A 20,183-nucleotide genomic window follows, 5' to 3' on the forward strand; every position below is an offset into this window, starting at 1 on the left:
GTGAGAGAGTAACAGAGGCTGCTTTATCTGATAGGATAGCTACAGAAACCTCCGGGGGATGTGGTCCTTGAACCTGTGACCGCGGGGATGGGGCTTCATTGTGGGCAGAGGGGCAAGTGCAAATGCCCTGAGATAGCAACATGTGCTCACAGATTAGCAAAGGGGCTGGCATGTAAGAGTGAGGGAGTAGGAGCCAAGGCAGGGATCTGAATGTGGGGATGAAGCAAGCATAAATGTCTTAACTCACTTAATGCATACTCCTCCAGAAACCCCTGAGCAGTTGGAGTGGTTGATGTTTCAGGTAAGCAGGGGGTGGAGGAACTTGGGGACCACAGAGCCCTTGAAAGCACTCATAATTCACAACCAACCCTGTGAATGGCTCTCTTTCCTACCAGATGCAAATCTTATGAGAGAAGGAATTATACTTTTTGGTTCCCTGCTGTGTCAGCTAACATGACATGTATCTGACTCCTACCAGGCACTTCATACTACTGTCTAATTGGATTGGACTCTAGCAGTCACAGCAGATCCCTGGCATTCACTAAGTTAACAACAGTCATTTCAGCTGCTTATGAGCAATCTCAAATCAGAGCCTGCGTAGGAATTTCCTGGAAAAACAGCTACTAGGTGGGAGATCAGGTATGAGAGTCAAACAGGCAATAGATTTGGAGTATTAAGGCTATGCACTGGAAAACCCTGGCTCCAGATAAGGATAATATTTAGAAAAGTGCTAGGATTAGGAATTTGCAAAGATCTCAGGATCCATTCCTTGTGAATATCAAGTGTCTACTCAATAAGTTTTTCCCACCTGAGAAACTCCTTAGGAACCAAGTGGCCTAACCTTGCCTCTCATGATGATATTACCTTAACTGTACTTACACATGGCCATCTAAAATTGTAAGTACTTTATTTTATCTATAGTTTCACATTGTTGATTAGATCAAATTAATACAATTGGTTGTTGTCTTTCTTTTTTTTTCTGTGCAGTGAGAAGTCAATGAATGTTGTTGATTAAATGAATAAATGACCTAAAACCTCAATAAAAGTGAAAAAAAGGGCTAGCATAATAAGAAACAGCTCAAATAAATAGTTCTCTCTTATAGCATTATTACTTTCACATTATTTTTAAAAATAATGTAACTAGTACTAAGCAGGGGTTGAAATAACCTGAAGAGCCAGAGAATAAATCCTTTCTCATATTTCAATAAAAGATTTTCATTCATTCATCCATCCATTCGTTCATTAATTCTTTCAACAAATATTGTTAATTAAGCACTCTCTCCATGCTAGGCACTGTACTAGATGCTAAGGATAGAACATAAGACGGAGATTATAGTCAGCTTGGATGGAGACACAGACAAGGAGTTAGGCACTCTCACCATGCTACAGCTTCTTCTAAGAAACCATAGCAATATCCAGGCTCTCCTCCATGCTGCTCGTCTTAGAACCCCTGGGGAAATGTGTCTTCTGTTGGGAGAGTCAGCCTCAAGTTCAGTGCCAAAGCTACATGGACTCTCAGAGCTGCTTCAGTCCATTCCTGGTTTCACTGCAGCCCTTTTGATCACTTTCTCCCAATCATGCTTGACAAATGGACACAGATCACCTTTCTTGGTAGCAACAGCTGCCTTAGGGTACCTATATTCCTTTCCTGCCAGTTCTGCCAGGCATAGGATGAGCCTGCAGAGATATGGGGGCTGGCTTTGATCACCCCATTGGCTGCCTCACTCTAGGAAGTGGGTGTGACTTACTGTCAACCCTCTCCCTTCCTCTGTCCATGCCACTGACATTACTTGGCTCCTTTAGGGAGCAGGGTCATTTAAATGCCATTTGATATGTTCCATTCTCTCTTCCCACTATCCAGCCCCCTGCCATATACTGAACGTGTCCCACCAAAATTCATATGTTGAAACCCTAATCCCCAAGTGATGGTATTTGCAGGTGGGGTCTTTGGAAGGTTTTTAGGTCATGAGGGTGAAGCCTTTATGAGTGAGATTAATGCCCTTAAAAGGGGAGATACAAGAGAGATTTCACTCTCTGTCATGTGAGGACATACCAAAAAGGTGGCTGTCTGTAAACCAAGAAGAGGGCCTTTATCAAGAGCCGACACCTACATCTCAGACTTCCCAGCTTTGGCACTGTGAGAAAGGAGTGTTTGTTATTTAAGCCCCCTAGTCTAAGGAAATTTGTTACTGAGGCCTGAGCTGACTAAGACAGCCCCCAAGGAATGCTCTAGGGGAGTGGGAAAAAGGAATAAAGAAATAAATTATGAGTATCCATGATGTGCCAAGAACTGTGTCTAGCACTTTCTATACCTCATTCATTTCCTCTCCCAATAGCTCAGTCTGTAAAGTAAAGCCAATGGAGTTTTGAACCCTAGCTCCACTATTGATTAGCATGACTGTGGGCAAGTGACTCACAACTCCAAGGCCCAAGTGCCTGGAGAGACAGAGTAGCAGGGTCATTACTAGCATACATCCTGTGTCTAAACCCAGCTCTGTGCTTGTAAACTGGGTGGCCTTGGCAAGCAACTTCATCTCTGTGTATTTCAGCTCCTTCTTCCCTAAAATGGAATGATAACAGCAGCACCTAGGACAATAAGGGTTGTTGTGAAGTCTAAAAAGCTAATATAAGTAAGACACTTTGAGTAGTAAAGAACTCAAGGTAAGAATGAGCAATTATTTTACATCTTCTTGTTGAATATTTTTAAAAAGTGTAACTTGAGCACAGTGTTTGGCAGGAAGAAACACACATCAAAGTCTTGCTGTTATCGATATGATTTTATTATTTTAATAGTAATATCATTACTTTTATTGCTATTGCTATTGTTACTTTCAGGCTTAGAGGTGATAGGCCCGCTATCTTCTTTATGGAAGTACTCGAAGAGAGAATGACAAAGCACAAGTCCTCCAGCTCCTTGTCACCAAAGTATGGGCTGGGATCCTGCAGCATGGGCATCACTTGCAAGCTTGTTAGAAGTGCAGAAGCTCAGACTTCGGCCCTGACCTATGACTCAGATCTGCATTTTTAACTAATCCTCCCAGGTAAATCAAGGACAAGTTTATGGTTGAGAAGCACTGCTCTGGCACATTGGTTCTCAGCCTCGGCTTCCCATTAGAATCATATTTGAAACATACTGATGCCTGGGCCCCCATCCCCTTACCCCCCCACCGGAAATTCTGTTTTAATAGGCAGGAGTACAAGGGTTTAAAAGCTCCCTGAGTGACACTAACATGCACTGAGGGTTGAGAACCACCCATCTAGCATTTGGTCCATGGGGAGTTTGGCTGCAGGCGCAGATGGGAGTCTAGTTTGTTCAGCAACTGCCAGTGAGAGTTCTGGTTTGTTTTCCTTCTTTTCAGGCCCTAAAGGAAGTGGAAGTACAAAGGGACATGAAGAGGGCACATTCTTCTCTCCCCACACCCACCCTTCCCCCGTCTTCATTCCAGCTAAAAGGACACATGACAAGGCTGGGACAGGCTTGTCGGCCAACGTTTCTGTTTCTCTGTGTTGCACTTCACAGCATCCAAGCTGTACTGGCTGGCTGTGTCTCTCTCACTCAAGTCACTGTGCCAACTGGGCTTGGCTTTTCTGTGGTAGAAGCTTGTTTTTCCTTGAAATGAGGTCCTTCCCTTGCTTTTCTGTTTTTGCCCACTGCTCACAGCACCCAGAGGTTGCTTGGTTGGAGAAAACTCGACCAGAGATCTCCTCTCAACCTCTCATGTGAGACTCTTGATGCCTGGTGGGAAATCCAAAATCCCAGCAGGCTCTGGCAAGTTGTCTAAGTGAGTGTTGCTGTCAGGACAATGGCTCCTGCCTCATCATAAGGCCAAGGACTTGGGCAGTGGGGGTGACTGTTGTTATGTGGGGATGAGGGCCATGTGGCTGCCATTTTTTGAACATTCAAGAGAAGCTTTGAACTTGGAATTTTATTTTAAAATCTTTAGGTTTTTCAATGTTGGCAGCTAATTCAAAAAACTTAGAAGCGCTACTGGCCAAATTGACCTGCTGGCCCACTGACCTCTGAAACATTCCCTGTTTTCTAAATGACCCATTTGGGTTGGGAAGTTGCCCCAAGCCATGGAGACTAACTTAAATAATCTCACTCTACTTCTGGCACTGGTAGAAAAGGTAAAACACCTGGGGTCTTCTGAGTCATGTGTCCAAAGTTTTTAATTCAGGTGACTTGTTCTGGGCTTGTTAGGCAGATCCTCTGCCAAAGGAATGCCCTCCTATGCCCAGGCCCATAAGTGGCTGTTTCTAATGGCACCATCCAAGTCCTCTGTGTGTCCTGGGGTCGCAGTGGACCTCTATGTCTGACCTGGGGTCAAATATTGTGGGAGTTGTGCAGAGTATGTCATATTGCCCTGGGAGAGCTGAACAGATGGGAAGAAAGAAAGGCTTACACTCTTCAGTCTTCTCCCTCCCCTCCTCTCCTCCCTCCCCTGAATAATAGAGAGCCAAGCATTTGACAGAGCTCCTTGTTCAATGCTGCCATGTCTCTGCTAGTGATCAAATGTTTCTCCCTCAATATTCTCTTTATACAAGATGATGTGACTTGAGTTTGTTGCTAATATTAGATTTGCAACAGATGCCCTCATTGTTGGGTCCTGGGTACATGCAGAGCAGATTAATAATCCAAAGACAAAGGCCTCAAATGCCCAGTGACTTTAATAACAAAACTTGCTGCAAGGGACAAGGGCTCACTCTGCACTGGGCAAGGTGAGGGGGACGGGCCTGCAAAAGGCCCAGAAACTGAGTCCACCATCTAGATGCCATTGGAAATGTAGGCGGAGCTGTTGGTGGGAGGTGGAAGGAAGCACCAGGAAGAGGCATCTTCAAGGGGTCACAAGCAATAATATTCAGGTCTATGGTGAAAATGACAAGTCATCTAGTCACCGCTGGTGGCCAAAATTTGGACCCAGGGGAACCAGGTAGCAAGCCTAAGAATTCAATAGATATGTCAATGGACATAGACGGTTCCTTCTGCTCCTTTTCATTTTTCTTAATAAAGCCTTTTTAGACAAATCGTAAACCTCCATGGTTACAAACCAAGAACCTCCTGGGTCTAAGCATGAACCACTAGGATTTTCTGCTCCCCTCCTGCTTCGTCTTCAGAATACTGTCATCTCACCTCTACAAGGGAACGTGTTTCTTAATATCTACCAATGTGCTTTTTTTTTTTCTAATTTTATTTAGTTGCCTGAACCTTATGGAAGTTAACATTGCAAACCACGAAAGAGAATGAGTCTATCTCTCTTTGTCACCTCCTACACATAGGCATTTTCTTAAGGAGTGTTCCTCTGCCCACAATGATCCCACTGCTATTGCATTGGAAAACTGCCTGAGACTTAATCAAAGTCAATGGATCAAGGGTATTTTGGTCTTAGGGAGTTGTACTGGAAAGGTTCTGTGCTTCAGAGGTCCTATCTTGATTTGGAATTGAATTGTCAGGTTGCATCCTGAAGCTAACCAGTTTATAAACTGAATTTACTCTTTCTGAAATTATAAACCAGAGCCCTAAAATACTTGTCTTGTAAGTTCCAGATTTTCATAATTCTGTTTTCTCTAAGTGAAACTCTGCCCATCTACTTATAGAGATGAAAGAAAGGACTAGCATTTATTGAGTTTTGCTATAGGTTAGATGCTTCATATTGGTTATCTCATTTAATTCTCATGTCAATAATACAAAATAGGTATTACTATTCCCATTTTACAGATGAGGAATTTGAGGCTCAGAGAGCTCAAATAGCTTGTAAGTGGCCGAGCTCAAATTTAAACCAAAACCTCCTGATGCCAAAGACCTGTGGTTTTTCCATTTGTCTGTCTTTTTGTTTGGGAGTCTTTTATAATTCCCTGATGCTGTTACATGTCAACTAAGACAGACACATACAGACTTAGAGATGGGACTAAATGTTTTCCCTATTTTTTTCTACCAATTAAAATAAATAGCAATTGTTTTAACTCATAAGTAATTACAATGAAATTGTTACTTGGGCAGGTGTATTTCTGAAATAAATGTATAAAGTTCTGTGTTGAAAATAGAGATGACCTGGTGGTAAGCTGAGATTGTGGGTTCCAGGATGGCTGAGACCATGTTTTATACCCTCTGTGGCCCCAGCAATCTGCACTGAGCCTGGCCTGTGGGGTCCACTCGGTATTTGCTGAATGAAGGAATAAGTTTCTCCTCTATCCACATCCATATTGATGTGAAGTCTGATATTAGTTTTTTCTATTTAATGTGGTAAAAGACCCAAAACATCAAACTAATCATCCTAACCATTTTTTTAAGTGTTAAGTATATTCACATTGTTGTGAGAAAGATCTCAAGAACTTTTTCATCTTGCAAATTTCAATTTCTATACCCATTAAACAACAACTGCTATTATTTTTAAACATCATCCACATTTAGCTTTACTAGAAAGAAGACAGCTCTGCCCACATTTCAGGTAAACATGACTCAACCTCCTGCTGCTTATGCATCAGCAACTCTCTTGACTCAGTAAAACACTGTCTGCCACCCACACATGGGTTCAGCCAGGCAGGCTCTCTTTGATTTGGTCATTATTAGAAAAAAAAATCAGGCATTCTAACCCCAATAGGAACTACTCCTCAGCTTCCTCACCTCTCCTGGTAATCCAAACTGTATTAGCTTCCTAATCATTTGGCAATTCCTTATATGTGCTAGAGAGACAAGAGAGGAGAGCCAAAGAAGTAGCTCTAGGGGTCTAGAAATTAATTGTTATTCTAGTTTGTGAATGATGTTTCAATATATCTCATAATTAAGTATGATTTTCCACCATTCCCATTGTCTTTCCAGAGCTTCTCCGCCTAAATTATACTTCTCTGCAACACAACACACAGTACTTCCCTTATCAGAGCATTTCTCATGCTGTATTGTAATTGCTTGTCTGTCTGTCCTCCGTACCATACTTCAAGTTCTGTGATGCCAAGGTCTGTGTCAGTCTTGCACTGTAATGAAGATGGGTATAGCATGAACTCAATGTTACAGAACTCACTAGCTGCATGAAGGTTTCTCTGCTTTACTCTGCCCTAATCTAGGGCAAAGCCACTTGCAAATAATTAGCTAGCTTGTGTTTTCTCTTCTGGTTGCCCACATGACACTGAGAGGTGCTGGCCTGAGTGCCAGGAGAGCAGGAACTAGGCTAAACTTTGCTTCCCTTAAATACCCAGCATCTAGTGCCATTGCTGGCTCATGGTAGATGTTCAAAAAACATTCTGAGGATGAATGAATGAATTAGAGCAATGAAGACCCAAATGAAGTTTCATAAAGAAAGTTTCTTTCATTCATCTACTCACTCACTGTATTAGATGCTTACTCTATAGTAGGCACTATGTTCACGACTAAGGGGAAAGGTAGCAGTTACGAAACGGTGTTACTGGCTTAATAGGCATAATTAGAAGGGGCTCTTAACCTCATAGAGGGGAAGAGGGAGTAAAGTTGAGGACATGCTTGTCAGGAAGGTGAGTGATTGAGGAAGTGATGGTCAGCTAGACTATTGGGAAAAAAAAAAAAGCTAGATGAAATGAGTGAAGGGATGAGAATGGGTGGTGAGAATTCCAGGACAAGGGAAGTAGTTTATGATGCAAAGTTTCAAAGACTAGAGAGAGCATCAGGCTGAGTTCAGTGGCTCAAATCTGTAATCCCAGCACTTTGGAAGGCCAAGGCAGATGGATCGCTTGAGCTCAGGAGTTCCAGACCAGCCTGGGCAATATAGCAAAACCCTGTCTTTACAAACAATACAAAAATTAGCTGATGTGGTGGCACACGCTTGTAGCTGCAGCTACTAAGGAGGGTGAGGTGAGATGATCAATTGAACCCATGACATTGAGGCTGCAGTGAGTTGTGACTGCACCATTGCACTCCAGCCTGGGTGACAGAGAGACCCTGTCTCAAAAACAAAACAAAAGAGAGAACACTGTGCATTCATGGAAATATAAGAAGCTGAGCGTGTGGGCAAGGTGGGAGTGGAGAGAGATGAGGCCTGAGAGGGAAAGGCCAGGTCTCTGGGGTCATGGAAGTCAGCTAGTATGTCAGGCTGCATCCCAAGGCAAATGGAGAGTGATTAAGTGCTGTAAGGGTAGGGTGACATCATCAGATTTATGTTAGGAAGTCATCCCAGCTGGAGAGTGGATTAGAAGGGATGACGGGACAAAAACTGGGCATGACAAATGAGGATGGCTTGGTCAAAGGTGTGATGGTAGGGATGCAATTATCATCAGAGCAGTGAGGCAGGGGAAAGAAGTGTCTAGTTGGGCTCATATTTTTAAATAACTTTGGACAGAACCAACCAGACCACAGAAGTGCATGTCAAATGTTTTACTCCACATCAACCATTACTTTTCATCCTCAAGCCTTTGCTGAAGGCTATGGAACCCAGCTTTGGCTGGGTCTGAGTGCAGAGACCTAAGAGGATCTGGTTTGAAACCTCTTTCCCTGTGAGAAGAGAGTCAGTGACCAAATGTAGAGACAGCAGTGAATTATTGATGGACCTACATGTTTTACACATACAGATGCTGCTAAAGACAGTTTTCCCCTAAAATCAGCAGTTAGCAAATGTTTCAATTAGATCAAGGCATTCCTACCTTGTAGGTTGTTCCAGAATCTTGGGGTGAGAACATTTGTAATTTGCAAAAGTAATATTTTATCTGTGGAAGGCAAGCACATGGAAGAAAAATCTATTGTCTTGTACTATAAACTAAAGAAAATAAACAAAATCATCCTGGCTGTGGGATGTACAAATGTTCAGTGTTATATGTGTGTCAGTCACTGATAGAGGGCTGGGGAAAAAACTAAAGTCTGCCACAGGGACTGAGTGGCAGAGATATTTATGCTTATCAGAGGTGGAGGGCAGGGATCAAGAAATTTTGAGAAAGTGAATTAAAGTCTTATAAATACTTTAGTCATAAAGGCCAATGATGATTGTATTATACTTTCTGCATTTGTTAAAATACAACATAATCATATTTGGCATCTAATCACTCCAGATTTTGTGGTAGCCACTGGGATCCACCAACCACCTTTGTCCCTAGGAGCACATGATTTAATAAAGAAGACAGATACAGGGACCATTAACACTCTACCATGACAAGTATCATAACAGATAAATGTTTAAAGAACTCAGAGAAGAGAGGGATGGATTTCTAGTTGTTCAACTGTGTTTATATATCTTTATGGTAGACATCATAAGTCAACATTGGGGAACCCTATATTCAACCTTATAAAATAATGTAAATATTTTTAAAATCCTGTAAAACCTATAATCCTCCCAGCATCCCAGGAGCAGCATTGTCCCTGTGGGAGGACTTGATTGAAGCCTACAAGAATGAGATGACTGAGATACTAGTACCAGATGATCAGGGTCATCATCCAGATCAAAGGGGACTTCAAGTCTAGCCTCTTCTGTGACATCACACTAAATGTGTCCCCTCATTTTTTAAAAAAAACTAAGATACAAACTTTGGTTTCATTTCTGGGACCAAACATAGTCAACATTTTCCGGAATTAAAACCTGTAAGAAATTTGTTCTTAAGTTCCAATGTATAATCTCTTGAAGAGCTTCCTTCTTTATGGGCTCACCTTACAGATGCGCTGTGAGTTAAAAGAAAAGGCCAGGCTTGGGAAGCAGAGAGACCTGTTTCAAATCTGTCTTAGGACTCACTGGCTGTGCCAGCTTAGGCAAGAATCAACAGGCTCTGGTCTCAGTCCCTGTAGTGGCACACTGGGGAAACAGATGACATCGTAAGATGAGCACAGGCCCTGGCCCTGGGTAGCTGCCTTGACCCTATCTCTGCTGCCACCATCCTACCATCCTAGTCCAAGCTACCATCTCTTATCTGGATTGTGGCAATTATGGGGTGTTTTTCTTTTCTTTTCCTTTTCTTTTTTGAGACAAAGTCTGGCTCTGTTGCCCAGGCTGGAATGCAGTGGCACAATTTTGGCTCACTGCAACCTCCGCCTCCTGGGTTCAAGCGATTCTCCTGCCTCAGCCTCCCAAGCAGCTGGGATTACAGGTGCCCGCCACCACACCCAGCTAATTTTTTGTGTTTTTAGTAGAGACGGGTTTCACCAAGTTGGCCAGGCTGGTCTGGAACTCCCGACCTCAGGTGATCCGCCTGCCTCAGCCTCCCAAAGTGCTGGGGTTACAGGTGTGAGCCACCCATTTATTCTGTGCCACCTCAATCTACCAGTCTCTTCCCTGATAGCAAAAAGAATCGAGTCACCACCTTTAAAAGATGAAAATCCTCAACATGATTTACAATATTTTTTCCAAACTGCAGGTCATGAGCCATTAGTGGCTCATAGAAACAATTTAGTGGGTCAACACCAGCACTTTTTTAAAAAAGTGAAGTAGAACAGAAATATGAAATTGCAATGCCAATCATAAGCATAAGAATTATTTCATCAAACTTTTCTCATTATGGGCCTTCTCAAAAAGTGTTTGAAGGCCTCTGGCCTATAATACCCTGAGTAATATGACCCCTGCCTCCTCCTTTAGCCCCACTTCCCATCATCCCCCACGCGGTTCTCCGCGCTTTACCCACATTAGCCTTCCTTAAATTCCTCCAATACATCATGTTCCCTTCTGTGGGAGACCACTTAGCACATGGTTTTCCTCCTTGCCTAGTTAATGTCATCCTCCAGGTCTCAGCTCAGATGCCACTTCTTCAGGCAAACCTTCCCGGATTACATCCTGAACCCCTGTAGCTGTCAGGGTCTCACAGGTCTGTGTTCAGTTTTTAGTTATCCCTTTAATAGCATGTTTCCTCGGTTAATGACAAGCTTTCCCACTAGGCTGTCTTTGTGACCGCAGGAGCCCTGCTCTTGTTTACCCCTGTGGTAATCCAGTGCCTATCTCAGGCTGGCACCTAGGCATTCAGAGGGATAAATGAAGGAAAGAATTGGCCAACCTGTTGACCAATGACGTTGGCTGTCCTCCTTCCTTGCTTGGTATCGGTTTTGTTTCTAACACTTGCACCAAGAAAACCACACAGGGTTATACTGTCTGCCTAGTTTAGGAACTTCCTTTAACAGTATTTCTTTACTCTCTGAGTTTCTGGTGAACTAAAAAAACGTAACAAAAAACAAAAAACTGCATCAAAATTGTATGCGTGTGCTGGCCGTTGAGTACTTCGGTGGAGAGTGGGAGACGCATCTTCATGAAATTTCAGAGGGGAACTCTGCCCATCCACTCCGAACCAGCCGCAGCTCCACGAGCATCTCACGCCACCCCTCTGCATCACCAGGGCGGCCGTGGGGCGCGCGCGATCAGCAGGCTTCTTGGCGCCCAGTCCATGCGACTATCTCTTCCCAGCCCCGGGACTAGGCCCGCCCCACTCGGATTCTCCACTCTTGGTAGCGCGCGTCCCCCGGACTGCTGAGACCAGGCGGCGCGGCGGCAGGTGACCCGCGTCTCCAGTCCCGGGCGCAGCCCAGGGTACGTTGTCAGCATCTCGCAGCCCGGCCCTGGGCCTCTGCAGCCATCTTCAGGGAGGGAGGCGCGGCCTCCCGACGCGGACCCGCCCCCGCCGCCCGGGCCGCCCCGCCCGGCTCCGCAGAGCGCCGCGCCTAGGTTGCGACTTCCCTTCCCTACCCTGCTCGGCTGCGTAGTGCGCTCCCCGCCCAGCCTGCAGAGCTCGCGCCGCGGCAGCCCAGCCGCTCGGCCCCGCCGCGCTCGCAGAGGCCGCCATGGGCACCGCGCGCTGGCTCGCGCTGGGCAGCCTCTTCGCCCTGGCTGGGCTGCTGGAAGGCCGGCTCGTGGGCGAGGAGGAAGCCGGCTTTGGCGAATGTGACAAGTTCTTCTACGCCGGGACCCCGCCTGCGGGGCTGGCGGCCGATTCCCACGTGAAGATCTGTCAGCGCGCGGAGGGTGCTGAGCGCTTCGCCACCCTCTACAGCACCCGGGACCGCATCCCCGTGTACTCCGCGTTCCGCGCCCCGCGCCCTGCGCCCGGCGGCGCCGAGCAGCGATGGCTGGTGGAGCCGCAGGTAAGCGAAGTGGTTCCCGAGCCGGGCTGCGCGCGCCGGAGACCGTGCCGCTGGACTTGCCCCCAGTTGCAGCTACCGCGAGGGGCGGGCCGGGAACAGCAATCCCTACGCCTTCGGTGCCTTGGGCCAAGAAACCCGGGTTCCAGGTCCACCCTGTTGCGTCCCCGGAGTTTAGCCTGCCTCGCCCCCTGTCGAGGCTACAATAAGAGCCTGGCGATCTGCGAGCCTTCACTTCATGAGCTGCAGGGGCGGGAGGTCCCCTGTGGGAGGAGGTTCTCCCTGCAGTTCTGAGCAGACATCCGCAGTGTTTCATTCCTGAATGGTGAAGAGCTTGATACAGAGACCCTGGAGACCGTTCAGATCCGCAGAAAGCCTAGGCTGGGCGCTCACAGGCCTTCGTGCAAGTTATTGCCATAGCACTCATTTGGAGGTGGGTAGGTGGGCATTTTCATCCCCATTTTACAGAAGAGGAGATAAACCCAGGGGGTGAAGAGACATATGGAAGACTACCCAGTTAGTAAGATGGGGCAGGTCTTTGTCTAGAAATTCACTGCCTTTTCTACTAAGTAAAGCTTCTCTTCTGCAGAGCTCATCCTAGCCTGAAAATCCTTCCTCTACCACGGCATTGAGTAAATTCGATCTGCGGTTGTGTTGAATTAGAACAATGAAATAAAGATACAGATTTTTAGAAACGCAATGGGGTAGTTAAAAATGACAGGGAAACATTGACTACCTCCAACTGATGGAAAGATAAGCCAGTTTTTCCTGACTCTTCATATCTATATTATCATACCACTAGGAAATCATGTCACCTCTCATGGTGTTCTGTCCCGTCTGGTAAAGGTGACCAAACACTTGAGAAGCCCTCAGAGTCTTCCGAACCTGCTGGCCTGCTCTTAATACTTCTCCTCAGTTGGCCTCCTCTCTAGAACACCCTGCCAGACTCCCCTTTGCCCTCTCACCAGCCTCCCACCCCTGCCCAGGCTGCTGGGGGAAGAGCTGACCCAACGCTCTCCCTTTCCTGACGGCCACAGCTGCCCAGGACCACACCAGTGGACAGGAGGCTGGCTTTCAGGTGCTTTATTCAGAGCCTGTGGGTTGTAATCTCATTCAGATATTTCTAGCTCTGAGGTCTTGGCCAGGTCTCAAACAATCTGCACCTAGTTTTCTTATCTTCCTCACATCCTTCCACCTACCTCAACTGTTGATAACACTTGTCGAGATCAGGCGTGTGAAAAAGACGTTGTCAGTTGCACACACAAGACACATTTAAATCCAAAATTAGTTTTCCACCAGCTGCACCCCTAGAGCTCACAGGGTGTTCCCCACCTCTCATCTTGCATTGTGATTGTGTGCCTGCGAAGAAAACAGATGAGCTAGTTCTTTCCCCTTGATCTCATGGACAGCTTGGGGAGACAGAACATACGTCTGAGGAAATCATGGGAATGCATGCTAAACAAATTTCAGTTAAATTCAGAACACATTTAGTGACTCCTGCTGTGTGCCAGATATTTGGGATACCAAGAGATCTGAGTGCAGTTCTGGAACAAAGGCTACCTGATCTGCAGGTGGAGTTTGCTGGGTGGAGAGGTGGTGTAGTATCTGATTAGAGCCATGCTATGTGGGTTCATATCCTAGTTGCTCCACTGACTAGCTATGAACTTGGGCAGGTTAAATTGGAGATAATAGCATAGGGTGGTGTGAAGATTTAATGAGTTACCATATATAAAGTTCTCAGGTGTGTGACACATGAGTACTAAGTACTAGCTGTTGCTATGACCTAAGCAAAAAACCATAATTTAATAAAGGTGAACAAAGTCCTATTAGATTTAATCTGTCTTCGAGGTGATGGAAGCAAGCCTTAGGGTCAGGATGACATTTGTGCTGTGTGTGGAAAGATAAGGCAGAGTTTAGAAGGGAGGCAAGGAGGAGGACATTTCAAGCAGAGGGAACAAACATCATGAGTGAGAAAGGCATGGCAGATTCAGGGATTTGTGCATGAAGAAGTTGGAACAGGTAAACTAATACAAATAGATGAATGCACTCAATTGCTCAGAATAAAAAGGAATCATGGAAGGGAGGGATCAGGTGGGGAGGAGCCACCAAGGAAGGCTTAGGGAGGCAGAGCCATTTATGCAGCTAGGGAAGGAGTGAGTCGTAAAGGAGCATAGTTTGACAGAAAGAAGTACAGGGAACCAGGTAACATGGAGACCCTGGGTGAGATAATGAGGAAGGGGACTGTGGAGATTAAAGAAGATGGGAAGGGAGGGTGGAAATAGTTACAAATGGCAGCTTGAGAGGTAAGATGTACAGCGGTTCTGAAGAGTACAAGGGGCCTGAGTTCCTGCTGTGCTGAGAGGTCAGAATGGTCACTGTGGCTGAGCACTGCAGGATGCTTTTCCCTGCAAGGTGGTTGGCCTCCCACACCCACCCCCTCAACCTCAAGTCAAGTCAGCCAGGATCCAGAGAGTATTGGGAGAGAGGGAGGGAGGAGGAGGTGTGAGGTGCAGCTGGGCCTGGAGTGCACTGCAGCAAACCTGCCCCCACTGTTGCCTGCTCCCTGAGGCCCTGCCTCCCAGCCAAGATCCCCACTGCAGAAAGATGCTCAGGGCTCAATGTGTACCCTTGGCGGCTTCCAAGCATTTTATAATGCTAAGTCTCCTTGTACCCACATCACCTTTTTATGAGGTCAGTGTTACCAAGAGGACCCGCACACAGGGGAGGAAGAGGCAGGAGACCAAAGGAACTCAGTGCTTGCCTCCAGTGATGAGTCAGGCAGGGCAGCAGTGACACTGAATTCCCAAAGCCCAGTTCAGCAGCTTTTGAGGCCACACTGCAGTTTCCCTTTGAAAAGAATCTCCTAAGTCAAAGATCACAGAAACTTAGTCACTCTTGTGCTTAAAATCTGTAAAGTGTTGCCTGCCCAGCCCCTACAGGACAAAGTTCACACTGCAGAATGCAGTTTACAGGCCCTCCATAGCCTAGCTCCTGTCTCCAGCTCCAATCTAGTTTCTCACCATGCCCCACCCTCATATTTTATGTTCTAGCATTATCCAGCTGCCTGGAGTTCCTGTCATAAACCAGACTGTTTGTGATGTCTGTTTCTTAGCTCATGCTGATTCCCTTTGCCCAAATTCCCTTTCTACACAGACCCCATCTTATCCTTCACTTCCTGCCCTTACTCCATCCTTTAAGACTCTGCTGAGGTGTCACCTCCTCCAGAAAGAATTCCCCACCTGAACTGTATCCACCTCCCAAGTTAGGTTCACCCCTTCAGTGCTCTTATAGTTTTTCTATTTTCATACTTACCATGTTGTTTTGTAATTATCTGCTTATGTATCTGTCTCCCCAACTTGAGCCCTTGAGGATCTTACTCATTCTTTTCCTAGTGCCCAGCTTATAGAAAGCACGCGATAAGTGTTGAATAAAATAATTTGATGTTGGGAGGATCCATCAGGCAGGAGCAGGTGAGATGTTCTGCTTCAGTTTTCTCAGTGGGGCGCTTCCTGTTTCAGAAGCTTGCACCATGGCTGGCCAGCAGCAACTGTTACAAACATGCTCCCTATGCAGAGCTGGAACCCTGCTCTGCAGCCACTCCATCAGTCTTAGCTTTGGCCTTTGAAACTATCCCAAATGATTTTGATCTCTGCTCTGCCTCCAGGAGATGGTTTGGAGAAGTTCTAGTCAAGACTCCAGAAACCTGAGAACTGGATTCTGGTTTAGTGCAGGAAGCCTCAAACCTTTTAGTTTGTTGACTCCTTTCCACTTAATGGAAGAATTTTTAGGTAAGATACCAATGATACCTTTCTAAAGTGCATTGCTGATTTATGCCAGAAGCCAACATATAAAGCTCTATCATTTTATAAACATGGAAGGAACTGAATATATAAATTATATAATATATATTATATATTATACATATTAATTATATAATATATAATTTATATATTCAGTAACAATAGTGTATATTTGTTCAATCTTAAAAAATACTGTGAGGTAGATATTATCTTCATTGTAGAAAGGAGGAAACTGGCTAAGGGAGGTTAACTGAGGTGTTTTAGGGTCACACAGCTTATTTTTGAACTCATTACTGATTACTCTTCTGATACACTGTGGAGATTCTTTGATCTCACGATGGATCCACTGCGTTAATGGTCTTAGGACTCTAATTTTCATCTTTTATGTGAGAATTCTAATTTCTACTCCACTTCTATTTTCTGACAGTCATAGGACAAGTGGGAGCACTTACTTGGCTGCATAAAGGTTGCTCAAGTGTCAGTTTACTCTGGAATGAAGGGGATATTCTGGTTAACTGCAAACACATTTTCCTGGAGGGCACAGTGAGGTCTTACTTCAGATCTTAGTAAATGCAAACGGTTGTCTCAAGTTAGAACCTTGATTAAGTCCTTGATTTTTAATTTCCATCCATGGCTTCTACAACCTGAAACAGAAATACTGTTCAATTTGTTCCAACCTCAGCCTTCTTTTCATTGTGTCAGAGAACAGATATATAGAGCATCATACACTTAAATCTCTGTGTAAGGAATGCAGTGAACAGGACAATCCTGATTCTTACTCCTTAATTAAGAGACTTAATTCAGATCCCTGCTCTTCCATTTACAAGCTATGTGACTTCCAGCCCCATTTTTTGGATCTGTTCATTAAAGGTTGTAAAAGTGTTTATAGAGAGGTTGTGACAAATAAACAAGATAACACATGAGAGCATGTGGCATGGTACCTGGAATATGGTAAACTCTTAGTAAATATTAATATGTATATAAGATGTTACTTCAGTAGGTGCTAGGCGTGTGCACGCACACACACACACACACACACACACACAAATGGAATGTTGGATTAGATAGGTGACACCTACAATTCTGCAAATCTCTCCTAAAATGTAAAATATCTATCCATGTATCTTCTCAAATGCTTGGTGTATGTCCCACATTCATACAGTAGATGCTTCATAAATGCATGATGAGAGATGAAATGTGTGGAAGATTGAATGAATGGATGGAGGGTGGATTTGAGTGATTAAAAGCAAAAACAAACCAAACAGGTACCAAAGACATCTCCACCCTCTCTGTCCTGGAAAACCAAGAAGTGTGTTGTCAGAAAACAGTGAGCAATGGCATTCCAGTCTATTGTGCTGAGACTGGATAAGACTGGGAAGTGCCTGACCCAGGGGATGGTTCCAAAAGCAGTCACTCACAATTTCTTCCTTACTGTGATGCACACAGCAAAACAGGGACCACACATGCTATCCTTTGTTGAATTTTTCCCTTCTGGCTTTTTCTTCACCTTTGGATTTAGTGTTTCCTTTTGTTTTGCAGGCCATTCTCAGGATCAAGTTAAGGTATTTACCTACGTTGGCAGAATATTTCAGGGACGTCTGTCCTGAAGCAGTCCAGTGGTGACAATTCCCTATACTATTCTTTCAGTTTAGACTTATATCTGGACAATCTAGGCAAGGAACTATCATTTATTGATCCCTTACCATGTCAAAGGTCTTCACATTCTAACTCATCTCATCTCTATAACAACTCTAGGTATTATGACCTGTGTTTTATAGTTTAGGAAACTGAGGTTTGGAGTAGTTAAGTAACTTATCCAAGGTCACACAGCTTCTAGATGGCAAAACCTGGACAGGAGTTTATGACTGCCCAAATCCAAAGCTCTTAACTCTCTTTATTCTCTATCACACTATTTTCTAACTAAAATGTTAGTTTTTTCTCTCCAGAATCCAAACTGGCTGACTAGACTTGTTATTTTATTTTTAATCCAGTTCTTTGGATGGTTTATGGTTTCACTACTAACATACCATTCTGTAAATGCCAGCTTCAGATTTCTTTTAGCTCCGTTACTGGTGATTCATGGTGATTGAATGGAGCTTTCCTTGGGGAATTGAGATTCTATTCTTTGGGCATAAAATTTCTCTTCCTTTTAAACTCTCATCTCTGAAAGTGAAAATTTTAGAAAGTAAATCCTCTTATTTGCCAGTAGCATTTGTTTTCAGTTATCTGGTCTATCTTCTAGAATTACTGTTAGTCAAGAAAGCTTTTTTTTTTTTTTTTTCAAATTTCCTCCTTCAAGATGCATGTTATATCTTCTGAATGGTGACTTACCCTTTCATTTTCATGAAACTTAACATCTGTCATAGTAATAATTCATTGCCTGTCGATATATCTATTTGGCCACTGAAAGGAAGGAGAAATGAAAAAGAAACTGACTCATAGGCTGAACCAAGAATAGGAAGCACCGTTTAATATTCCAGTCATGCTTCATTGACCTAGTGCTGAACAGAAGTGTGGCTCAATCAAAAGGTCAAACAGAGGGTAGTTTATATTTTTAATCAAAGCTGAAAATATGGGTACATTTTACTTTGTAGAATAAACAGATGGCTGAAATATTATTTGAAAATATAAATGTAATTACATGTTTCAGTTGACTTATACTTTAAGGGCTGATTGGTCTTCAGTTTTTATTGACTTCCAGTTGGCAGGGACACCTAATGCTTTAAGAAAGCCCTGAGCCCTCTGTCAATTCATTTTAGTCAACAAATCTTTATTGAGCATCTGCTATGTGTGAGGCACTATTCTAAGCCCTGGAAAGAGAGCAGTGAACCAAACAGACAAAAATACCTACTCTCATAGGGTTTATATCTAATAGAGAATATAGATTATAAAATAAATAAATAAAAGACAAGGTGCCAAGCACGGTGGCTCATGCCTGTAATCCCAGTATTTTGGGAGGCCAAGGCGGTCTGATCATTTGAGCCTAAGAGTTCGAGACCAGCCTGGGCAACATGGCAAAAACCCATCTCTACAAAAATTAGCGAGGTGTGCTGGCATGCACCTGTAGTCCCAACTACTCATGGAGGCTAAGGTGGGAGGATCATTTGGGCCTGGGAGGTAGAGGCTGTGGTGAGCTGAGATCATGCCACTGCACTCCAGTCTGGGGGACAGAGTAAGACACTGTCTCAAAAAAAAAAAAAAAAAAAGGCATATTAGACAGTGATAAGTGTTAAGGAGAAAAAGCAAGGAAGGAGGCTATGAGATATCAAGGAAAAGGTGAAGTTTAAAACAAGGTTTCCATCCAGGGAAGAGATCACTGAGGAGATGACTTTTGGGTATAGACATGAAAGAAGTAAGAAAGCCAATTATGCAGGCATCTATAGAGGGGGAAAACGTTCTGGGTAAAGGGAATGGTAATTGCAAAGGCCCGGAGGCATGAGTGTGTTGAGAAAGAACTAAGAGGCTGGTTTGGCTAGAGAAGCATAAATGAAGAGAGTAGCAGGAGATGAGGTCAGAGAAGTGGGGAAGGAGAGGGCAGATCATTTAGATTCTTCTGAGCTATTTGTAAAATATTGGGGTTTTACTGTGTGTGAAGTGGGAAGCAATTATGCAGGGTTCTGAGCAGAGAGTTTCAATGTGATCTGGCTTACATTTAAATAGGACCATTTTGGCTGCTGCATTGAGAATAGACATGTGGTGTTAAGGGCAGAAGCAAAGAAACCAGTTAGGAGGTTTCAGTGATCTGACGCGACAGTAGTATCTTGGATCAAGATGATAGCACTGTATATTCTGGATATATTGTGAAGAAAGAGCTCATAGTCTTTGGAGTGAGAGAAAGGGAAGAGATGACTCCAAGGGTTTGGGCCTGAATAATCAGAAGAATGGAGTTGTCATGAATAAGACAAGGATACAAAAGGAGGGGCTGTTTGGGGGCCATATCAAGAACTCGCTTTTGTTCATAAGAGCAAGAATATAATACCGGTTGAGTATCCCTAATCTGAAATGCTTGGGACCAGAAGTGTTTCAGTTTGAGGATTTGTTTTTGGATTTTGGAATTTGTGGCTGAACCTCCCAAATCTGGAAATCTGAAATCTGAAATGCTTTAATGAGCATTTCCTTTGAATGTCATGTCAGTACTCAAAAAGCTTTGGATTTTGGAACATATTGGATTTTGGATTTTCAGATCTGAGATGCTCAACCTGTAGTGGCTACCAGGGGCTGAGGGGTGGGGAAGATGAGGAGCTCTTGTTTAATGGGTATCAAGTTTCAGTTATATGGGATAAATCAGTTCTAGAGATCTGCTGTACAATGTAATGCCTATAGTTGACGATATTGTATTGTGCACTTCAAAATTTGTTTAGAGAGTAGATTTCATAGTA

At 44.2% G+C, this 20,183-nt stretch overlaps 1 protein-coding gene across 2 annotated transcripts in view; it reads left to right on the plus strand.

Moving 5' to 3' along the window:
• The first annotated feature begins 11,553 nt into the window (after positions 1-11,553).
• ENDOD1 (endonuclease domain containing 1) overlaps positions 11,554-20,183 on the plus strand; it is a 42,919-nt gene continuing 34,289 nt past the window's right edge. Inside the window, exon 1 of one of the 2 annotated variants that reach the window (XM_009424021.5) lies at positions 11,554-12,007. In XM_009424021.5, the coding sequence (XP_009422296.1) occupies positions 11,708-12,007 (300 nt within the window). In that variant the 5' untranslated portion in view covers positions 11,554-11,707. Of the gene's footprint in view, positions 12,008-12,247; positions 12,438-20,183 lie in introns of those variants that run through there. The other variant, XM_016921838.4, reaches the window with a different exon arrangement.

The sequence above is a fragment of the Pan troglodytes genome, chromosome 9 (assembly GCF_028858775.2).
Source record: "Pan troglodytes isolate AG18354 chromosome 9, NHGRI_mPanTro3-v2.0_pri, whole genome shotgun sequence".
Taxonomy (NCBI): Eukaryota; Metazoa; Chordata; class Mammalia; order Primates; family Hominidae; genus Pan; species Pan troglodytes.